Source organism: Aethalodelphis obliquidens, unplaced genomic scaffold, assembly GCF_003676395.1.
Source record: "Aethalodelphis obliquidens isolate GAN/ISIS:26980383/991018 unplaced genomic scaffold, ASM367639v1 scaffold2, whole genome shotgun sequence".
NCBI classification, from domain to species: Eukaryota; Metazoa; Chordata; class Mammalia; order Artiodactyla; family Delphinidae; genus Aethalodelphis; species Aethalodelphis obliquidens.
In genome coordinates, this window is record NW_020837946.1 from 12,754,577 (window position 1) to 12,771,036 (window position 16,460).

General features: G+C 39.0%; 1 protein-coding gene across 1 annotated transcript in view; it reads right to left on the bottom strand.

Annotated features, from left to right (window-relative positions):
• Positions 1–16,460, bottom strand: part of NYAP2 (neuronal tyrosine-phosphorylated phosphoinositide-3-kinase adaptor 2) — a 201,954-nt gene that overhangs the window by 58,939 nt on the left and 126,555 nt on the right. Inside the window, exon 3 of the mRNA XM_027119892.1 lies at positions 4,064–5,158. Within this exon, the coding sequence (XP_026975693.1) occupies positions 4,064–5,158 (1,095 nt within the window). The remainder of the gene's footprint in view (positions 1–4,063; positions 5,159–16,460) is intronic.

Below are 16,460 nucleotides of genomic sequence, written 5' to 3' on the forward strand. Positions count from 1 at the left end.
CTGATTCCCAACTGTGTTTCATCAGTCCTATAGGACACATTTCTATCTATAATTGTAAAAATGTAACATAGCATCTCAAAGTCTTAAATAGGAGTCTTTTTAAAGGGCTGAAAGATTTAACAGCAGAAAATTGTGTATCTCCATTAATGTGGACTATTATTGAGTATGATGAAGGTCTTTGGCAATGCCAACCCACAATTTATATATATATATATATATATGGCAATACCAGATGAGTGAGCTTGCATCTCTTTTTTCCTTTGATCCTTCTTTGGCCCTACTGTGTTTTGGTGCTTCTTCTCTGGTTCTCTGTGTACCTTTGTATGTGCTTCATATGTTGGCACCTATACTTGTTTACATGTCCATTTGACCTTATGTGTGCATTGTGTGTGTGTGTATTTTTCTTGGTGTCTCAGTTTTTTAATTAGTCTTTTCTCTTTGATGTTTCATGTTTCTTTCTTTTTTTAATTTTCTCTTTACACTTTTCCACTTTTAACTTTTCTATCACATTCTCTCTCTCAAGTATATTATAACATTTAATTATATCCTTCATTATGCCTTGTATATTTTCATAGAAACATACATTCATGCATTTACATTAAATAGAGGCTAAACTTTATTTTTAAAATATTTCTTATCTGACGGGATGAAAGAGTTTTTTCTCACTTGATTCTGGCTAATAATTTCTATGATTCATGGCTCTTGATTTATAATTTCATGGCCCATCATGAAATCTTTAGGTATTCTAAAGATTCCAATCAAAGGATATAGAAAATAAAAATGTGTAAAAGGAAGATAAAAATTATAGGTAGAAAATTATCATTTGAGTCTCCAAATTCACCACAAAACATATTTGTACTTCACCTACTTCTCATATAGACACAGAAATTTACAGCAATAAAATACAAGTTAATCACTTCTTACATGCCTTATGTCCTCTATCTCTCTGCACAAATTTAAAAAATATTAATAATAACCAATTCAAATAAATTTATTATCATTAGTATACTCATATACAGTTAAACAACATAATAATGTCACATCAACTAGGAAAAACATGCTTCCTAGAACAATTAATATGGAGGCTGTATTTAGAAAATGGTGAAGCAAAATGAAATTGATTCATGGTCTACCACTATTGTCTTATTTTATCTCTTTCCTATTTTGCAATCCCCATCAATAATTATAAGCCTTTAAGATATGAAATTATTTAATTAGGTGTATCTTTTATAGGTTATTAAAAATAAAGTTGAAGGGATAAATTTTATTTGACATAGGTTTTTCAATTAAAGTGGAAATATTATATTTGCTTTGAATTGAATACCAGAAAACTCGAAAAACTGACATTTCCAGTAAACCTAGAGGGGTATGGAGCACAGAAATACCAGTCTTACTTTTATCTCTGAAATGTAAAAAAAAATGCCAAATGTGACTCAGGGGTCATGAATGTTCTACTACTTCCTATCACTTATCTTGTCCCTTTGTTATCAGCAGGTATCTACGAATCCTATCTGTCAAGAGTGAAGCGGACGGTTGTATCACTGAGTGTACTGCAGCAGTAATTGTAGGTTAGCTTTCAATTACCAGCAATTTTGGATCTACATTGTGGATTACAGGAAGATTCTGAGAGCCCCTATGATTTTGTCAACATCAGATAGTGTTCTTCTATTTTCTTCCAGAGTCAAAAGTAAATGGCATTGGATTATTCATTAGAAACGCTATGTGCATTTTTCCTCCCTTCCATTTGTGTAAAGTAAAATATTGGAATTCATGTAACCCAGGGCATGACCTTCCTCTGAAGGGTTGATACACAGTTAATAGCCCATGGGAAGGAATTTAATCCTTGGATCCCTAAAAAGCTATAAAGAGCCTAGATCACTTCTCCATGTACAAGCTTGGTTTTAGAAGCACACAAAGCTCATTTTGGAGTCGAATGGAGAAGTCTGTGACATATAGCACATAGAGTGATTCTAACAGATGGATTTTTCTTGAAATAACTTCATTAGTTAATCACTTTTTTTTACATATACTTTTTCTAGCTAACTGGTATAGCTGCCAGCTGGAGCTGCTAAGAATCCTCCAAAGAAACTGGTAGGTAGGGAGAATATTGGCTAATTTCACCAATTCTTGGATGAAACTTCTACTAATTTCATACTAACCATCACGTATTTTGAGAGTGAAATCTTTTCCTTTATTTTTTTTTTCAACTTTTTCCAAAAACCTTACTTATCTGTGTTTAAACCAAATCAATCATATGAAAAAAACTTTCAATTTTAATAAATTGTCTAGATCAGAGTTTCCCATACTTGACACTATTGACATTGTGGATGAGATAATCCTTTTTTTTCTGTTCTTTGCTTTTGTTTTTTTTAATTTTTGTAGCAGGTTGTCCTGTGCATTGTAGGCTGTTGAGGAGCATCCCTGGTCTCTACCCACTTGATGTCAGTAGCATCCCCAGTTGTGACAACCAAAGATGTCTCCAGACATTACTGAATGTCCCTGGGGGCAAAATCACCCCAGCTGAGAACCACCACTCTAGAAATAGGAGGTTCCTAGTTTTAATTCAATTTTTTAAATAATTTTTAAAATATTTTAGTGTATTCATGTATGTATTTAATTCAAGATATGTCTAAAATATGAGAAGTTTTTGCCTTTCAGTCAGGTAAATGAAATGTTTTTATTGGGGAGGGAGGGAGTAGAATTATTGAAGTGGTTAATGCTTTCATAAATCTCTCTGGTTAAAGAGAAAAAAAGACAAGATAAATGGCTTTCAACTACCAATGAATATTAATTATCTAAGGAGTGTCATCATCATCTTCATCAGACATGTTGAAGAGTTCTTTTCCTTTAAAGAAGGTCCTCAATGTAACTGTATGAGTAGAATAATAAAATACTGTGGTGGGATCATTTGAGATGTAAGTGATTAATTTTCAGCTTAGATGCCCTAAGGCATTTTTAAATAAAGGAAAGCAGTGTAATTTAATGAAATGAACATTGAGAAAACTGGGATCTGTTTTGACTTTACGGTATCATTAGGCAGTGATTTGGGGCTCACAAAAGGATTAGCCATTCAGATAGAGACATTCCCTGGCCTTTGAAATTCAGGGGTAAATATAATGTTCCCCTCCTACTTATGACTTAGTGATCTTTCTGTAATTTATATATTGATGGATATAGGAAGAGTACCATGGGAATAAGATGCTGATTACCAAGGGTTTTAAAAGGGAAATAGTGAGCCTATTCTAGTTTAGCAGGAAAGTAAGAATGTAACAACATGAAGTATGTGGAAAGAATCATTCATTGTTTTTTAAAAAAGTAATGATTCTATTCGAATTGCTTTCTTTGCAGCAAAGGCTTTCTAATACAGATTTGCTCAAGCAGGCTCTTAATACAAGATAATTTTAACACTTAACCAATTCCATGTTTGAATGTATAATTTCCCCCCCAAATCGAGACATGTACCTAAAAATTTTATAGTGATCTGTTTTCTTTGTTAGATTTCCCACAGCCCCTGAAGAATTTAGATCTTACACTTTATTTTAAATTTAAAACTGATTCTTTTTAATATGTTATATTGTGCAGACCATCACTTTTAGTCCTCTCAGAATGCATTATCTCCTATTTTTTTTTTGGTGTCTTAAAAGTATGATGCAAATCTATTACTTTACAATTCTAGAAGGCAGAAGTCTGAAATGGGTTTCACTTGCCTAAAATGAAGCCTGTAGGCCGGGCTGCCATTCCTTCTGAAGGCTCTAGGGGAGCATCTGTTCCCTTGACTATTCAATCTTTTAGAGGTTTCCTGATTTCTTGGCTCATGGCCCCCTCCTCCATCTTCAAAACCCGGAGGGGCAGCATCTTCATCTCTCTGACTCAGACTGCCCTGCCTCTGTCTTTCACTTTTAAGGACCCATGAGAACGCACTGTTTCCTTGGATATGGCAAAAGCAAAATCACACATCTTCGGATTTCAGCTCAAAGGACCAAATAGCACTACTACGTGCCTTATCTGTACATCATGGGGTTCACTGCCCTCAAGTCACAAACGAAAGCGTCTGTGCACTTACTTTCTGCAGGTTCTTTAGGGCGGCGGCCGCTGGACGACTTCCTCAGCAGGCTGCGTCCCGAGGTAAAGAGGCTGGTTAGTTCCTCCAAAGGACTCGTGGGTGTTCTGGACCGGGAACCGCTCGGAGCCGACCCGTAGGTATTGACCGAGGCATTGACCATCTTGCTCCCATCTTGCGACACCGGTCTGGGGGTCAAATGAGGCACTGATGGAGAGCTCCTGGAGAGGCTGCCTGAATGCACGGCATCGTAGGGCGGGGGCCTTTTGAGGCTGAGCGGGGTCAGGGACCTGCCCATGCTAACGGGTGACGGAGAGGCGGAGTGACTTTTGGGGTAGCCGTGGGGAGACTGCGTTCGGTATAGAGTGGAAGGCGGGGGAGGGGACGAGGAGAGAACCGAGGCAGCAGGAATGGGTCCCAGGGCTCCAGCCTGGTCTTTCTCCAGTTTAGGGTGGCCGGAGGCCTGGGACGGCAAGGAGGATGGTGACGCCCCGGCTTGCTGTTTCATATAAGACACGTTTTCCAACACAGGAAGCTTTGTGACCTCCAGGGGGGTGAGCGGAGACTCATCAGAGTTGGGGGAGCACTGCACAGGGGCCGGGGGGAACACCAGCAGCGGGGGTCTATGAGAAAGCAGGTTGGGAAAGGGTGGAGGAATGTCACAGAGCAAACCCTTCGGGGTACATGGCACTGAGGACTTGGCCGAGTCCAAGTCAGGCACCGTGGGAGTAGCACACTGCGAAGAACAACTGTGATGGTCAAGGTCACACTTTGAGTCTTGGCCTAAGTCGTCAAAAATGGGGTATTTCATTTCTTCGTAGACGGCCTCACTCTGGTCGTCGTCGTCTTTCCGGAAGTCTCTGAGAATGTTCCCCACCATCTCAATATACACGGGTTCCTCCTCCTCGGGGCCCCCTGAGGGGCTGCTGACCTGGGAGAGGGAGGGGTCCCGAGGGAGTGAGGTCCTCCGGGGCACGTGCTTCTTGACATACGTTTCGTCAAAAGATGTGCTGAGCTGAGTGTTTGGATTCCGTTTTGGTTTTGGAGGAGGAATCTTCTTTGAATATTCATCACTGTGGGGTCTCGGCTTGGCTGGCACTAAAAGAAGAAGGAGAAAAAAGAAAACATAAAACAGATGAGTACAATAGGAAAGCTTTCAAATATGGCTTTCAGGTGGATTTACTGCTCTAAACATTGGAGGGGAGGGGTAATGCTGCGTTTCAAGCTGGAGACGTAGACTACAAAGCCAACAAAAGTCAAACATTTCCATATTTAGAAAAATATGATGCAAGAACAGTAGTCATATGTATCTTCAAACTAATATAAATAATCCAACACGGATAAATGCATTAAGACCAGGACTTACTCATCCCTCTGTCTCAGAATTCCTAAATAGAAACTTCAGATGACACAATTGCATAAAAACAATCACACATTTCATAAAAATCAACTTCTAAGAATTCAGCAACAAAGAAACTTAGGGGAAAAAAATCTAGAGTTTCTATTAGTACAAATGGTTACAAAAATACCATGGGGACTGAGCCCTTTAAATGATGTGGCTATTACACATGATCACATCTTGCTTTTATTTGGGGTAAAAATGTTCCAGCCTGCTAGACTTAATCTCTGTCTTGGTTCAGATAAATAACTTTTATACAGATGGGTCTGATTCTTCAGGGGAAATTGATGTGAACATTTTATGAGGCTAGACAAGTTAATCTCCAAATCTCCAGGTATTGTTGATTATGGTGTATTTGTTTTAGTTCATAAGATCTCTTATGATATCCCAAATGCTGTCTTGGAATGAATTTATTGCCCTGACACATCAGAACCCCCTAGAGAGTTTTACAAGAGAATAATAATCAAGAGAATGATGTGTAAGCTGCAAGAATAACTTCTGGAAACTCACAACAGATATGCATACAAGTACACCCCACAGCCCCCCTTGTAATGGAACATAAACTTCTGACTCCATCTAGTAGGTTGGAACAGGCTGGCAATGTGTCTGTGACTGCAATCAATTGTTTAGCATGCAGGGAAAGTACTGGAGCCTTGATATTATCTCATTGTGCTGATATATGATTACAATGATTATCATTTTTATGCAATGTGGCAGAATGTAGTTGCTTGTGGTAAGTGGTAGCATATAATGTAAGTTGACGGTATAGCTTATAGGTGTACACCTATGAGAAAAGAACAGGCTTCTCTATAATTTGCAGCTTGAAGGGAGGGGAGGTCTCAAGGCACAAACCAGGAAACACCCCAAATTTTCTGGGTTTTTTTTTCAACTAGCAAAACTTATGACATAGGAGCTTTTCTAAAACTTACTATTGGAGAAGCAAGTGCTTAGAGATAAGTTAGGTGGCTGCTTTATGCATCAATCGTGCCTTCAGAGAAAGAGAACCCATCAAACATTCTAGCAGTGGCTATATCTTTTGCTTCTCTAGGTCATTCCTGCTTTCAAATATTCTACTCCATTGTACCCATGGTGATGGTTTCACTCACTACAATCAAGCAGCTTGTTGAAGGGAAGTTTCTTAATGTATGTCGACTTTTCCTTAACTTACAATAGGAAAAAACTAGATGCCATTTTACAGGGGGACGATACAGCAGTAGAGACTTTTAGTGTCAAAAGGGAAAAGCCTAGGGACATAATGGAATGAAAACTATCCAGATAATTCTTTAGGCGGGACCCAAAGTGACCAATAGCTCTTCTCTATATCTCCTACCGGTCATACATGTTTATTGGTTTTGAAATCTACCATGCATGTTAATTTTCATATGATTCAAATAGATCATCAGACTACATACAAAAATTGGAGCCCAAATAAAGTAAACCCATAAATTAATGAGTGAGATTGACTTAGAACTGGAGGGACTTTGAAAGAGCCAGGACTTAGAACAAAAGTCCATCCAGATTACTCTTCTGAAGCTTGTTTCCTGCCATGCTCCACCTCAGTGTATCATCCTAGGCTAAGTAACTCACACTCTAGGAATATCTGCCACTGACTATTGAGTTCTAGGAGCTGGATGGTGTGAGAAGTAGCAAGGTGTTCTGTAAATGGAGAGTTAACCAAAAGCTAGGAATGAATGTGTGTCCATGAGATGGATAACTTCATTATATGCTTAAAATCATACTTAGAATAAGATTTTCATTTTTCTCTGGTTCCTAAATTATAATTCACTGCCGTTTTCTTTGACCCTTCCCTAAACATAGACTTGGGTTGTTGTACGGACAGAAATAACAGGACAGGCAGAGCCCAAGCCTAGGTAGAAACACTGCATTGAGGGAAGACCATAACCCAGGATTCCCGGGAAGCTAGAGATCAGTGGTAGAGCTGAGAGTGACATGATATTCAGGGAAGCAGCAGCCTCTTCCCTGGAACCAACATCCCTCTTCCCACATAGACTGGAAGGTGGCCTTTGGAATAAGCAAGACCAAAGTCTGGGTTGCGCTCAGAATATGCAACTTTGTTTGCCAAAAGATCAGAAAAAAATGAAATAAAGTCCCGCCATATCTATGAAATGTGGAAGAAAGAAAAAGGTTCTATTCTAGAACACAACATAGTTAGAATTAAGGTAACTATTCATTACGAAGAAATTGTGATAATTTATTTGAACTGTTAGGACAACTTCAGTACCAAACCAAGTACAGGTATTATCTGACGAGTGGGATTAAGTATAATATGTGACTCTTATGATGACTCTGAGGTAATCGAAATTGACAGTTGCTATGGACTGAACTGTGTCCCCTCCACAAATTCATATGTTGAAGTCCTAACCCCCAATGTGATGTTATTTGGAGGTAGATCCTTTGAGAGATAATTGGGTCATGAGGTCATGAGGGCTGGGTCCTCATGATGGATGAGATTAGTGCCCTTATAAGAGGAGTCACTGGGGTATCTTCGTTGTCTTATTCTCTCCACCATGTGAGGACATAGTGAGAAGGTTGCCATCTGCAAGGCAGTAAGAGAATTCTCCCCAGAAACTGACTGTGTTGGCACCTTGATCTTGGACTTCTGCCCTCAAGAACTATGAGAAAATATATGTCTGTTGTTTAAGCCACCCAGTCTGTGGAATTTTGTTATGTCAGCTTGAGATGACATAGACAAGAGAATACTGATTGAGCCCTATGTAAAGACCCTATAAAGCTAACTCCTGAGCGCCCACTTTTTCATCCTCTGGCACTGTAATACTTTAATAAGATTTGCTACTTGAAGAATTAACTCTTTCCCAGTCTTTTCAATGTAACCAGCACCTTCCCTTGCCCGGTACCTCCTCACCCCTGAAGCCACATCACAGAAAGCATATTACAGCTGAATACAGAGATGCTGATCCCAGGTACACCCAGGAGCATCCTTCCACCACACTGCCTGTTATTCTGATTCTTCTTAATCTGATGCTCCAACTTCTGATTCGTGCCAAGGCACGTGCCATATTATTTAATTAGACCCATTTTCTAGATGCTCTTTGTTTTCTGTAGTTGTTTGCTTTGGCATATAGACTCCCTGCTCCACTAGGTTTCGTATGTTCTGCTGCCCACCATCAGAAGCAGTTCTCCAGCCAACCTTGCCCAGCAAATCCTTCATTATCTGGGCAAGCTTCTTCCCTCTCCCCTTCCCTGTGTGGTGAAAAGAGCCTAATGCAGGCAGATTCATATAATTCAAACACATTTTGTTTCCTGCTCCTCTTCCTTTGTATGAATCCAAATTTAAAATGAGAGAAATGAGGATTATTTAGTGAGTAAAGCAATAAGTAAATTACAGCCAATCGGGATGAATAAACAGATTCATTCCTTCAGTATTGGGAGACTTTTCTTCCAGGCAATGTCTGGTTCCCATTCCACATCCTCCTTGCAATCTCATGGCTCTCTCCGAAAAGTCAGAGGAGGGAATAATTTCATCGCTAATGAAATGATTTTTCTCTGCATTTGCGACATCATCTGGTTTCACCTTATTCCATGTATTGAGTAAATATGAAATTTTGTTTCAACTGTCATATCTGCTTTGCTTGTTTTTTGTTTACCCAAATAAGAAAAAGTCTGAAATTTTTAGCAACTTTGCCTCATGATTTATTCTAGTTTAACATCACCCTGGGGAATTAAAAATTAAGGGAAAACTCATGTTTCAAAAGTTATTTCTTTAGAAGGTGCTTAAAAATAGTCTTGATCTACATATATAGGTGCTGAACTACTGCTAATAAAAGACAATAAAAATTGCATTGCAAATTTCAACACTTAACCAAATTCAACCACAATAAAAAGTGATTTTTATTGCTCTTAAATGAATTTTAAATCATTACTAATAAGTCCAAAGATAGAAGCAATAATCCCTGTTCAGCTCCAGAACACAAATTTCATGCTTAAAATAGTATAATGACAGTAGCATTGAATAAGCAGAAAGTGACATTTTTGAAATGAAGTATCTGAGCACAAAGGTAATGCATGGCTTTCAGTCATGCCCAGATGATCTGTCTTTCAGAGTTAATTTTGGAAATCTGCCATGTCCCTTGTCAAGCTATCCTTCTGAAATAATATTTTCCCTACTAAAAAAAAAAAAGTGTACTGTAAAACCAGGCTTTGGTGTCTGTGAATATTCTTGACCCAAGAAGTGAAAAAAGAGATGACATCACAGGTGGGTATTTCCCCTGATGGAAAGTCTCTTTGGTCACAGACTCCCAGAAGTTGAAGGACTCTTAGAGATTATCCAACCCAAACTCCATATATCACTGATGAAGAAATATAAATGCCTTATCAACTACTTTAAAAAAACCTCATAATGTCAATTCAATCTTTTATAACTTTTAAAACAAAGGAAAGAAATAAGGGGGGAAAGCTCTGTAATTCATTATTTTGTATATGGCATAAAGTATCATTTTAAAAGGTCTTCTCACCCATGCTTATAGTGGTATTATTGCATGGCCTGGTTATAGAGGTATACTTAAAGAGCTCTGGTTATAGAGATATATTTAAATATGTAATTCAAACTGGGAGATTAGAGTCCAGTGAACAGAAGTAACGGCCACACTCTGTGATACTGAACTGGCTGATTCTAGAAGGTGAGAGGCACATTTCCCACTTTCAGCAGAATTGTGCTCACAATAACTCTCTTTTCACAACTCACAATTCCAGAGGTTTGAGCAATATTTTTATTTTCAGTCACAAGCCCCATAATGCCATCCACAAAATTGTTCTTTTCTTATTTTATTTTAGTTTTTAAATTAAGGTGTCTGTAAAGGGATGGGAGTTACAAATACCCTTGGTCTGCTTACAGTAGGACCAAGAAAGTGTGATAATGTGCAAAAAGGATCAGATTTGGAATTGTAGTATCTGTGCTGTAATACCATCCTGGATCTGCCAGCAATGAAAACACAGAATTCAGATCAAAGTGTGGATGGAAACAGTGTAAGACATGGGGCTGGATCAACACTATGGTCTTAAAGTTGAGTGGGAATGAAAAAGCCTTAGCTTAAATTAGATACAGGGCATTTCTTATGAACAAGAAAAGATGACTCAAAGGACAGACTTAAGCACTGAGAGAGCAAAACTAAGAACCACAGAGAACCAAAACTGGGGGAAGCTTGGCCCTAATCAATAAATTCTGCTCTCGAATAGGGAGAACTGGGCACATACGCACAACTGGATTTCCGAATTGGTATAAACCAGTGACTTCTGTGTGACTCCCCTCTCTCAAGCTCCTACTTTTTTTTTTTTTTTTTTTTTTTTTCAGTACTCAGGCCTCTCACTGCTGTGGCCTCTCCTGTTGCGAAGCACAGGCTCCGGACGCGCAGGCTCAGCGGCCATGGCTCACGGGCCCAGCCACTCCATGGCATGTGGGATCTTCCCGAACCGGGGCACGAACCTGTGTCCCCTGCATCAGCAGGCGGACTCTCAACCACTGCGCCACCAGGGAAGCCCGCTCCTACTTTTCTGAACAAGACTGTACCCTGCAGTTTTCCTGCTCCTGACCTGCCAGTCTATGTCAGGTTTTGTAGGGCAGATAAATTGTACTTTTAGTTCAAAGACCTTTGCATATGAGGAATTTCACTCAACGTGCCACATGGGCATGATTTAGATGATGAAATCCTGGATTTCAAGCTGATGGTGTAATGCAACGAAACTTCTGGGCAATATTTGCCTACTGGAAATATTGGGACTTGAAGGCAAGTTGTGATAGACAGTCTTCCAAGGGAGCCACCCTTAATTCCTTCCTTCCTTCCTTGTGTGTTTTCCACCTTTCAATAGGTGGTCTATGTCCCTCTCCTCAAATCAGGGCAGGCCTTGTGACTTACCTTGACCAACAGAATGTGGCGGAAGTGATATTCTGAGTCTTGAATTTAAGAGAACCGACAGCTTTCACTTCCTCTATCTGAAAAGCCAATTGCCATGTAAAACCTCTTAGACCAAAAAGCTATGAAGAAACTCAACCTAGTTTTGCAAAGAGGCCACACGGAGGAGAAAGACAGCCCAGGAATGTGAGTAAAGCCTTGTTGGACCTTCTAACCCATCCCGCCTGCCAGCTGAACACAGCCAAATGAGAGACCCCCAATCAATGACACATAGAGTAGAAGAACTACCTATACAAGCCAACTCAACTCACCAAACAATAAGTAATAAATTGTTACTGCTTTAAGCCATAGCATTTTGGGTCAGTTTATTGCACAGCATAGATCACTAAAAAAAAAAAATCCTAAAATTAATTTCCTGTTTTATGTAGCTATCTCATAGAAAATGCTATTGTTATTTTCACGGAACTAGGGTACAGTGTGCACCCTGAGGAAACAGAAAGCATCCTACCAGAATAGGGAAATTAAAGAAGTAAGCCTGCCTTCTGAGTATTACAAAATCACCACAGGATGATTCAGAGAAGAGATATAAAAAGAGATTACATACTTTCTGGTCAAAAAGACTGGATTGAAATCAGAGGGAAGGTATTAACATATGTAAAGGAAGAACAAACAGAGGGGATCTTTTTAGCCACAAGGATTATAAAACCAGGAAACTCACAGAGCAAAAGATGGTGGACACTCACAGCAATGCCCAGGGGATCTGGTCCTCTGTTATATCCCTGTGTGGGGATGGCCCCAGCACGCTGATAGAAACTAAAGCTTTGACCTATATGATTCTTACGAGTCATTCCTTCTCTAACTTCAGTTTCATCAAGAAACTTTTTAATAAGAGTGATTTCCAAAATATTACGCATATATTTCACATTAGAAACCAGCAAGGTGGAATTCTGGTTTCATACACTGCTATGGTCTGAATGTTTGTGTCCTCCCCACCCCCAAATTCATATAATGGAATCTTAACATTCAATGTCATGGTGTTAGAAGGTGGGCCTTTGGGAGGTAATTAGTTCATGAGTGTGGAGCCCTCATGAAGGAGAATAATGGCCCTATGAAAGAGACCCTACAGAGCTCCCCAGCCCCTTCTGCTATGTGAGGACATTGAAGAGGTCAGCAGTCTGCCGCCTGGAACCTGACCAGAACATGACCATGCTGGCACCCTGGTCAGGTACTTCCAGCCTCCAGAACTGTGAAAAAATCATTTCTGTTGTTTATAGGTCTGTGGTGTTTTGTTATAGCAGCCTAAAGAGAGACATGCACCCATCTCTTTTGAGCTTGGCTACTTTGACATCTTGGTTATTCTAGACATCTAAGGATGGAGTTTCTGAGTTTATAGATTAAAAGCTAATACTTTACCAGGGAAAATTCACCACAATAACACCATTGCATGGGAATCTGTCCAGACAGGCAGCCAGAATTCCTAAAGAGACATGACTCTATTTATAAAGTTGATCACAAATATCCAATTTGATATTTCCATCCCAGGGAAATGATCTTGTTTCCCAGTCTCCCCCTGCTCTAGTCATGGGATGCCCTTTAGACATAGCTCACTTGGAAAGAACAGAGAGTGGCTGTATTGCGGGCCTTTCCTTGGCTACGCTACTGCAGCCTCTCAGACTCCACCTGCCATTCCAAACTTTACACAAGTTGAGAAGGAATAGAGAAAAGAACTGGAGGAAACGTATCCATCAGGGAGAAAGACCATCCTGCAGGGATGATCTCCATCAGACAGGATGCTAAACTATTAGATTCCACAACTGACAAAAACTCTTTTCTTGATAAAACAGTAGTTGGGCTCTTGAACCTTCCTCTAGGCCTATTTATGCACTTCCCTGTAGAACCCACTATTTGTAATAATCCTGCCAAAGCCAGTTTACCCAGAAACCCACACCCTCAATATCTGATCACCCTTGATATCTGATTGGGTTCCGCATCCTCCACCATACTCCCAGTGATGTCTGACCATCCTGGCCTGTCTTCAGCAAGAATCCTCTTAGGTCAGTTTAGCCAGAAATCCCCCCTTACCTTTGTGTTTCCTCTTAGTAATTTTCCATCCGATGACTCCCACCCTGCTTCCTAGCTCTAATAATTCCCACTTGCCCCGTAATGTATTTGGAATTGACCTCAGTTCTATACTGAGGTCCTTTTCCCCTATTGCAATAGTCCTAAATAAAATCTAGTTTTACCATTTACTGTCCAGCTCTGGCTTTTGTTTGTCACCCCTGAGTTATACATGGCTGGTTTCTTCCTAGTACTCAGATCTCAGCAAAAAAAAAAAAAAAAAAAAAAAAAAAAAAATTCACTTCTTCAGAGAAGTCTTCCATGACCATCCAATCAGTACTTAATCACACGGGATATTTCTCTTGTTTGTTTCTCAGTTGGTTTATTATGTAAGCATAATGACTTAAATTTTTCAATTCTCTTTCTCATACATTCCTTCAGATATTCATCCTTCTTCCCTCCATTTTCAATGTGTTTTAATGAAAGTTGATCTCGTTAGAGTGTTTAGGTGTACTTAATCTTAAAGACTAGTCTTATTTTAAAAAACAACCTAAATAAAACTCTATGTCTACATTACTACAGGTTCCCCAAGCCAAAAACTCTCTTGGTTTTATCTATGCATACCAATCACCTCCACATAGTGGCCAATCAAACGATACTTAGGAAGGCCAAGTCAGAGAAAGTAATACATATATTTAAAACTTAGGCATAGCTGAGTTATTAAACCACTGGTTATAACTCTTTATCCCTTTGCTCAAATATTTTGAAGCCAAAGAGAAAGGAAGAGAAAGGAAGTAAGCAAGTAAGTTAATTTCCTGAGTCGTGAACGAAAAAAATGTGATAACAAAAAAGTAGCCATGGAAAATGCGTGATGCTGAGAACCCAATAGAAGCTCAGTTAATTTAGATTCAACCCAGGAGGATACAATGTTAAAGAAAACTAAGTTGGGAGAAAAATCCGATGAACGGTTGGAACATTTTCCCCTGTCCGTTGGGCAGTCAACTTTGTGGAAGTCAAATCCCTGCAGTTCCATAGATACAGTTTACTGAGGATTATCCTTTGTAAATCTGTTCTGGTTGAGATAGGAAGATAGAAATGTTTGTGATCTTTTAAAGTATCTGAGATCACAGAGGAAGCAGCATGAAATTACAGAACTATAAAACATTTCATTCAAGTTCACTGAAGTTGTGTTGATGTGTTCTAACATCTGTAATGAAAATATAGGAGGAAGAGGAAGAAGAAGGGGGGGTAGGAAGAGGAGGAAAAAGAGAAGAAGAAGGAGGAGAATAAGAATAGTTACCCTGTATCAAATGCATTTTTTGGTATCAGGCAACATGTTTTGGGGAGACTATTTTATTTAATACCTACAACATCCCTAGGAGGTAAATGCTATTATAAACCCTGTTTTATGGGCACTGAGATTACATTATAGAGAAATTAAATTACTTGCCCAAGTGGTAGAAACTGGCTTTGAACCCAGGTGATCTGACTCTAGTTGCCATACAGTCAAAGAATAATTTGCCTTTATAGATGATGATGCATTCTTGTTTTACAAATATATAGTTAAGGGGGTTTTAAACATTTTTAAAAAAAACAGTACCAATACTCTTTCATGAATCCGATTAGCCTGAACTCCAATTCCAATTTAGTAGTTGTATAACCTTGGGAAAGTCAACTCTAACCTTTGTAAGCCTTGTTGAACTCAACTGTTAAGTGACTGTAATGATGCATGTTTGCAGGATGTTGTGAGGGTTTAAAAAGACACTGACCTGAAGTGTTTGGCATACTGCCTGGGCCATAGGAAGGGCTTAAAAAGTAAAGCCAATATCATTATCAATTATTATCAGTATTCATTAAAAATCTCTCTACGTTGGAAGATATGTAATGAGAGCATACGCTTTCACGCATACTTCACATTTATTTAGCACTGAGCTATCAAAATTAATGGTGCCAGTGACCACGAGCCTACCAGTTCTGGGAAACTGTAAAATGAGTGATTGCCTAAATAAATATAGATTTTATGTTCATTGAACTATGAGATCAATATTTCAGTTTCCTTTGGTATTAGGGTTATATCTTATGTATAGCCACGTAATAGAAGTGAATTTATTTTGGAAGATGTAATCCTTCCTTTAGAGATATATAGGCTTTGGAATTTTCTGGACATTATCATTTCGGTGTTGGCACTCTTAGCTTCTTTTCATCTTAACTTTTTTAAAGATGTTTTTTCTTGAGTGAGTTTTAATTTAAAAATGCAATTAAACTCAAAGCAAAAGAGAAAATGTAGGATGGAAGTCACAGCACGTGTGTGGCAATGCAGAAAATTCAACAGATTAACACTTTTTATTCAAACTCTCCTTTTTCCAAACCACAGATATACCCTTTAGGTTTTGCAAAATGACATTAGGAGCTGTTTTCTGTGCTTCAAATTCAAGAAGAGTGTGACTGGATTCTAAAAAAAGAGAAAGAATATTTCTAAAAGATGAGATGGCTCATCTCAAGAACATCCTATTGTTTTATGCTCTATGCATACAATGAGCATGTAGATTGTATAATATTTATGTCATTGAGTTTGGGATATTATAGATATTCCATTATCCCTGTGTAGTCTACCCTCCATTTTTGCAGACTGGGATTGGAAAAGGGAAAGGATTTCTTTTTGTTTGTGCACAATTTTTATTTAACCCTGATGACCCTATACTTCTTCTTTAGCACGTCTTTGTACAAGTTCCATATTTACCTTTCTATAAATTCAAATGAGGAAAGTGGTTCTATTTGGGACCAGATGGTATGGCCCATGCCAGAAGTTCATTGACCAGGAGGAACAGATACTGGTCATTTTTGGTTCTGAATTCTTAAGGATCACTGAAAACACAGCACAGACTGAAGCAGCATTGGACAATGGGAGAGCGTAAACATTGACTTTTGGACCTGAGGCCTCAGAAATCAGCTTTGCTCTCTTATTTCTCCTATTATTTGGCAATTCTGTTCAATCCACAATAATTTCAGAGCTGGGGTTCCAAACAGGCAGGCCAACAGTGGGCCATGGGAAGCA